Source organism: Dendrobium catenatum, unplaced genomic scaffold, assembly GCF_001605985.2.
Source record: "Dendrobium catenatum unplaced genomic scaffold, ASM160598v2 fragScaff_scaffold_716, whole genome shotgun sequence".
NCBI classification, from domain to species: Eukaryota; Viridiplantae; Streptophyta; class Magnoliopsida; order Asparagales; family Orchidaceae; genus Dendrobium; species Dendrobium catenatum.
This window is the reverse complement of record NW_021319178.1, coordinates 14,983,714-14,991,198: the sequence shown is the minus strand read 5'-3', so window position 1 is coordinate 14,991,198 and position 7,485 is coordinate 14,983,714. Positions and strand designations below refer to the sequence as shown.

The 7,485-nt window shown below is 33.0% G+C and overlaps 1 protein-coding gene across 2 annotated transcripts in view; it reads left to right on the top strand.

The window, feature by feature from the left end:
• Nucleotides 1-6,521, top strand: part of LOC110101839 (mitochondrial pyruvate carrier 4) — an 11,628-nt gene extending 5,107 nt beyond the window's left edge. Inside the window, exons 5-6 of one of the 2 annotated variants that reach the window (XM_020829910.2) lie at nt 1,301-1,374; nt 6,424-6,520. In XM_020829910.2, the coding sequence (XP_020685569.1) occupies nt 1,301-1,374; nt 6,424-6,472 (123 nt within the window). In that variant the 3' untranslated portion in view covers nt 6,473-6,520. Of the gene's footprint in view, nt 1-1,300; nt 1,375-6,423 lie in introns of both variants that reach the window. The other variant, XM_020829908.2, reaches the window with a different exon arrangement.
• Nucleotides 6,522-7,485: the final 964 nt, after the last annotated feature.

Sequence of the window (7,485 nt, the reverse complement as noted above, 5' to 3'; positions counted from 1 at the left end):
TGTTGAATTAAATCTGTTCCGATTTGATCTGATCTGTACAACTCTGATTCTGATTTGATATTTGTCCGTATAAGTTCTGATTTGATTCTGTTCTGATTCGAGATCTGATTCTGTTCCGATTTCTGTTCTGATTTCTGTCTGATGAGTTTGGTTTTGGATTCTGAGAGTTTTGATTGGAGGTTTGTTGCTTTGCTGAGCTGTTGAGCTCACTCTTGTTTTCTGGTGGTTTTCAGGTTCTGGGAAAGGGAAGGAAGTCCAGGAGTAGATTTCTGAGTTCTGATCCGTATAGGTATTGTTTGTACCTTTTGATTTTTTTTGTACAGTCATGGCTTTTCTGTTCTGTCTTTCTTTCTGTTCAAAAGCCATATACTGTATCTGTAGATGATTATTTTGAGGAAAATGAAACTATAAATGTTTTGTTCCGCTGTGATTGATGATAACTAGTAGCTCTGTGGTTGTGTGTCTGTTGAGTTTAAATATTTGGAAGATTCAGTTCAGAAACCAATTCCAAAGCCAGATCCTGGATAAGAAGGTTTTGTCGCGGTCCGGCTCGGGCGGGATCCGTCCCCGTCGGGTTGGGTCGTGACACATGTAATGCAATCTATATGATGTACATTTGCTACATCAATCCGGCCTTCTCCCTAAGAAGGACCTCATTTGTAATCGACTACAAATACTAGTGGATTCATTCAAACTGGGTCAGGCCCCGTGGTTTTTCCCCCTTTCAGGGGTTTTCCACGTAAAAACTCTGGTGTCTCTTATGAATGCTAGACCCTTTCTCTTATCTGATTGCGTGCTGGATTTTCGTACAACGCTAAGACGATAAATCTTATATTTCTCTACCGCTACGAATACTCCTGGACGCAACAAATATAATGGCTATACTTCAGCCTTGTACTATGCTAATCATCTGCTTATAAAATGAGAATTCTCTGATGAAAGCAAGGAATCCAATTTACAGATCAAATTTGCAATTGCCAATCACCTTCTGTTGCTTGAATATATTCTGGATTGCATAAGAATTTTGGAAATAGAAAACATCTTATGACAGTGCAATGCTTTTATAGGTTTTCTATTAGCAAAAGTACATAGGATTCTTAGCAGACAGGCCTAATGCCTATGAAAAATTACTCTTAGCATCAAATTATATGACCTATCTTGCCTTGAAAAGCTCAAAAAAGATTTGAACTTTACAGCAGAAGTTTTTGCTGCTTGATGATTTTTACTTGAAGAAAGCTTTGTTCTGTAATTTTAGTCCAGCATTCATTAGAGTTTCTCTTGATTAACCTTTGGATTGCAGAGGAACTTGAACCTTTTTTGTGTAAATATTGGAATGGCTAGCACAGGGATCTATCAGCTTTCTCGCAAAGTCCGGTAAGATAATATTTTGCTTTAATAAGTGATTCTTTTCTAATTTATATTCAGTCGCAAGGATTGTTTATTTATAAAAAATTAATAACTATTAAATGAGTAATGTAAAATTGTAAATAAATCTATAAACTTTGCCCTTTTGTGAAAGCATGGTAATTTTCTTAGTTTTGATGCAGTCCTTCCTCCTTGTTTATTGCTTTGTCCACGAAGAAATGCTAAATCTTCCATAAATCCCTTTTATTTATTATTTTCACAAATATCTTAATGTGAACCAAGAGGAACCAATGTTGTGTAATATACCATTGGGAAAATTCATTCTCAACCTAAAAGCTTAACTCATTGAGTGAGGGTGTGTCTATTGGTATATCTGTATGAATATATATTTTTAGCTATTTAATGTGGACTAAACTCAAAGCCTCATATGCCTTTTGACCTAAATATCAATTACACACGTAAAGGAGTGAAATCGGCAACAAAAATGATTGCCGGGGGTCAAATTTTTGGAGCCCACAATGCCTTAACATTTTTCTCCCTCATGTGAGACCACCCCCATCGACCCCCACTCTCAAACAAATGCATCATTAAGTTTTATGCACCAATACGCCCTCAATCATGTGGTTCTATTATGCAAGTCATTTGCACTTTGATTCTTTCTCAATTAGGGTGGAAGGGAGGCAATATGCATGGTAGCTACAAACCACTTAACCACAGTCAAACAATCTACTATGATACAGCTTGTTTGGGAGTAAGTCAAACGGGAACCACAGTTGAGCTATATTCATCAGTTGTCAAAATTGGCTTTGACCAAAAAGCTTAAGTCCATTGGTGAGGGATAAGCATTTTTCTACATCAAAATTTTTTCTCAAATATCTAATATAGGACTTAACCTAACACCTTACGTACCTTAACACTGATTCGATCCATGACTTATCCATTCATCACCTACATCACTCCATTTCTCACTTTCTCACGCTTCAACTCGCATATGACATTTAAGCCATTACAAGTTTGAGCTCCAAATAATGATACCTTGAAAAAAAAAAAATTCTAAACCATCACCAAAGGTTGCCCACATCCCTCTTCTCTTTTGTCTGAGGTTCACCAAAAGCTGAGCAATTTCTTGATTGCCTATTTTAAATAAGAATGGTTGACCAATTTAATTTAAGTTGGGCATTTTTCCTGAGTTTTTATTGTTGACACTGGCGACTCTTCATGTAAAAGCTAAAATAGAAAGCCACATATTCAATGCGTGACTTGTAATAATTAACCCAAACTCTTAATCATTGTGATATTGTTTTCTTTGGCCTAGTGCTTCATGATTTTGTTCTATTGATGAAACTTCTTAGGAGATTACTCATCCTAGGAGTGTTCCTATATACTAGCACACTTAACTTTGACTGTTAACCTCATTTTTGTATGAGGACACTATGACCAATCTAGACCCTAGGATTTATCAAGACCCTAGATCACTACAGGAAAATCACCGATTTCCGGCAGAATTTTCCGGCGGCTTTCCGGCGGTCACGTTTCCGGCGGCTTTCCGGCACTTTTCCGGCGGTTTTTTCTCACGTAATTTTCCGGCGGAATTTCCGGTGGCTCTTTCACGTTTTCGGCGGCTTTAAAAATTTTATTGAAAATGAATAAAAATTTTTACTATGTAAATAATTTAACAAAAATTAATTAAAACTTATATTAACTATTTAATTAATTTTCATTTTAAAATTATTTAGTTAGTTAATTGTTATTTTATATTAAATATTATTTTTTATTTTAAATTAATTAGTTTTATTTTTAAAAAAAATTAAATAATTAATTGCTTTTCGGTCCGAATATAGTTAAATAAATAATATTGACAAATGTAACGTATTTACATAATTGGCATTTCGGTCGGTCGGTTGAAATCAACACGGGAGATCCACGGTTCGAATCTCACCGCGCGCAGACGCGCGGAGCGGGCGCGGAGATCCAAATCAAGTCTAGACTTCAAACCTATCTAGACTTTAAACTTGTCCAGATCTCAATTCCAGTTTAAACTTTGATCCAGCCTCCAATGTAACTTTAATCCTATCCAATCATTTATGATCACTCAAATGATTATCAATGATTTGAATAATTCAAATTCAAGCATCTAAATCCAAAACCTAGTTCAAATCCAGATTTTCAGACTAAAATTCAAGGCTAAAGCCTTAGGTCCTAAGGTAGGTTTACACTATAAGACATCAACCTTCGAGAATCTAATCCCAATCTTCTAATAAAATCAACAATTCAAATTAAATCTCTTTCAAATCAAATTTAATCCCAACACTTAGGATAGGTTTGAGTGTTTCTAAAATGCTTTCAAAATCTCAAGACACCTACTTTTCCTCCTTTGACCTCAAGAAATAAGTGCTCCATTTTAATTCAATCCCTGTTGAATTTCTAATCTCGCTTCCTTTAACATCAAGCCTTGAAATCTCTAAATAAAATTTCTATCATTATTTTAATTGAGAGTATTCGTAGGAAACTATGAGGGCTTACGCTCGTAGGAGATTTAGTAACCCAGATCAATTTTCAAAACTTCAATTAATTGTCTTTGGGAAAATCAAACTCGACGATCATTATTGTCATATTCAAATGATCGATAATAGATGATATCCTCTTTTATCGGGAAGATATATCATTCTATTATCATGACTTTGATTATGAAATTAATGATCCCATATCCAGTTTATTATAGGCAAACACTCGATCCAACATTATTTTGATCCTTCGGGACCATATGTTGTCTTTCCTTGAGTTTGACTACGATAATCATGATAGATTCAAAGTTTTGTAATATAAACTCATTACGAAATATATATTCGCCTCCCGATGTGATATATCGTTCATAATGATGTATTCAATTCTAAAACTAAAATCCCAGAAATTAAATTCTCTCAAAGAAAATTAATTTTTCAAAACTTCAACACTTTTTCAATCACACATGCACCAAAAGACACTTAAATTTTTAAGAGTTTAGCTTATTTACATAAGGGGGTTCACAATCTCCCTACTTAGATAATTGATGCTCTCATTAGTTTCCTTAACCTAGAATCATCCATTAGAAATATAAGATTTTAAAGATAGAGTTTCCATTTTCCAGTTGGTGTATTGCTCCGATACCATTTGTAATTGTTCAAACTTTTAATTATTGAGATATTGTCCGATTTGACCTAATGCCTCATGATTTTTTCCTATTGATGTAATTTTCCTATATGTCACCCATCCTAGGATTGCTACTTTATGAACATGCTTAATTTTAAGAGTTCTTAATGAAACTCCGACCAATACATCAAAAGACATCTCGATTTTACTTAATGGGTTTCACAAGACTAGCCTTAAAACAATAAACTCCAAAACAAGCTCAATGAGGCTAAAGCAACTCTTGTAGTCATTCTTAGTTTTTATATATTAAATCAATTTGATCGGCCTAAGGAAAAATCTATTCTTCGTTGTGTCATTCTCACCCCACAATGAGACCTCTGCTAGTGAGCTTGCACTAACTCTAGTGTGATCCTAGTCACCTCTGATGTTGATAGAAGTTAATGGCTTATCCTAGGTAAATCATTTTTTGCATCAATTCAGTTTGAATTGGGTGTGGTTTAAAAACGCTGGAAGGGTTGTTTAGGAAAGGATAAAGTTATACTTTCAAATAAATATACACAGAAAATGTTTTTTTTTAATATATATATATACTGAATTTCAGGAACATATGAGAAGGACTTTATAAATTAAATCTAATCAATATATGATTGATGACGATAAAAAGATCAAAATAGTTCTTGAACAATTTATAGCGGGCCGTTTTGTCCCATATTATCTAATGCGTATTATTTGTCTCTTGATTGCTCAAATCTGATCCAAAGTAGTCACTCAACTCCTGAAATCCAATCCAAAATGATGAACTAGAGGGGTTCTTTTTTATCATATTTAAGGAGTGAAGGGACTAGATTGAAAACATTTATAGTTCGGGATTAAAACAGCGCCATACAAATAGTCCAAAGATCATTAGACTCCAAGGATTAGAAAGAAGAAGCATGCCTAAGTAACACAGATTCAGGCTAGGTTTGGGACAGCTTTAGACCATTATTTTTTTTTTTGCTTTCAAAAAATTTTTGTATTAAAAAACAACTTAACAAAGCAATAAGAAAGCCGTCCCAACCAAAGCCTAAATTTGTTCAAATTGATTTGTAAAAAGTATACTAACCACTTTCTACAACAACGAGTATAAATGAATGAAAAATGAGGATCCACAAAGTGGACTTATAATTCTTTGAATAAGGATAATGATGTCGATGATGATAACAAAAGTTATATGGGATGTGACCTACTAAAATTGATGTACAAACTATTGGGATAACACCACCAGTAATCACATGACTAATGTCTAATAACAACTTAATCAAATAATGATAAATTGTACTCAAAACATACTAAAAAGCTAAATTCTCATAACTAGACAGTGAATTCCTTCAGATGTATTGACTCCTTCAGCAATACTTCATCAAAGGCTAACATGTTGGCGGTGCGCAAATTTATAAGTTCAAGTATAGAATTTTTTTTTAACCCCTATTTGTTCATATACTTGGTCGTTGTACACTTCGTAGATATATCGGGGGTCCAAGGGAACAGTGCCTCATATCGGGGTTCGACCTATCTTTACTAAATCTAATCATCAGGGGCAGAACAAATTTTGGTTGTAAGAATATTTTTGGATTGTCTTTACTATTTCTTTTTGTATTTGGTTCATCGTTCCCTAACAATAACACATCTACAAAATGTGTTTAATTATGCTGAGAAAAACTTTTAGGGCGGCAATTGCCTAAAAACTCTTGTAATAAAGATTAAAAAATAGACGAAGAGGGATGAATTACCTAAAGAATCATATAATAAAGAATATTTTTTTAGGGGGGCAATTGCCCCTCGGGCTTAAGGTCGATCCGCCCCTGCTAATCATGCTAAAGGATTGCTACTTATTTTCCCTTTCCCTTTTGTTATTGTTGCTTGCAATTCATCATCATATGAACATCTCAGGGAAGACTACTTATCTGATGGGAAGGAGGAGCAGGTGGAAGAACAATAAATTTCTTCAGGACCTCTTTTGGGACAGAATTAAGCACCTGAATTTGCATTTTAATTACTGTGACCAATAAAATTCAGATTATGTTTGTATTTCTATGGATCAAATTTTACTTTGTTTGGTGGTACTGAGCTCTATGAATTTCCTTGAGAGAACTCTGATAGTTTTTGGAAAATTTTGTAGCAGGATATGCATGCTGATATAATTTTTTTATGGAGATGGATTTTGATATCATTACATTTGCTTTGAGATTAGTGTTAAATATAAAAAATTTGTTTTGCACTTATTTCAAAGCAAATTCAATACTTTTGAGGTCCATTATCCCAAAAAATTGTTCCAGGAAATTTTTTTCTATTTTAAAAAAATAATTTATAAAATGAATTATTATTTTATTCATTATGCCCTTAAAAAATATTTTCTTCCAAAAAAAAATTATTTCTTCATCTTTCATATTTAATTTTATTTTAATATAATCCATCTAACTTGATCAAGTTCTCAAAATCTCTTACAATAGCTATTAAAATGCAAAAAAATTTTGTTTTTTTTTTCTTCTTTAGAATCAAGTTCAGTAACCTTTAGTTAATTGTAAAAAATACAAGATAGTGTTAATTAGTCCTTAATCACTTTCCTTTGGTTAATTAACTAAGCACCATGTTAATTAATTACCCTTTTAATCATGATTAAATATGATTGTTGCTTGCTTCTTACCATTATTACAGAAAAGAAGCCCTAAATATTCCATCAACATGTAAATAATCCTTTATTAAAACTTTAATTAATTTATTTTATTCTTCTAATCCTTAAACCAATTGCTTTATAAGCTGAAAAATTTTGGCTTCTTCTTTACGTCAAAGTATTTATTAACTTCATTGGTAAAGTAGCTATACCAAATACATATTAAAAGCAATGTTGGTGGAAAAGATTAATCATTTTGGAATATTGCTTTCATCTAATTTCATGATATATATATATATATAAGAGAGAGAGATAGATAGAGAGAGAGAGAGAGAGAGAGA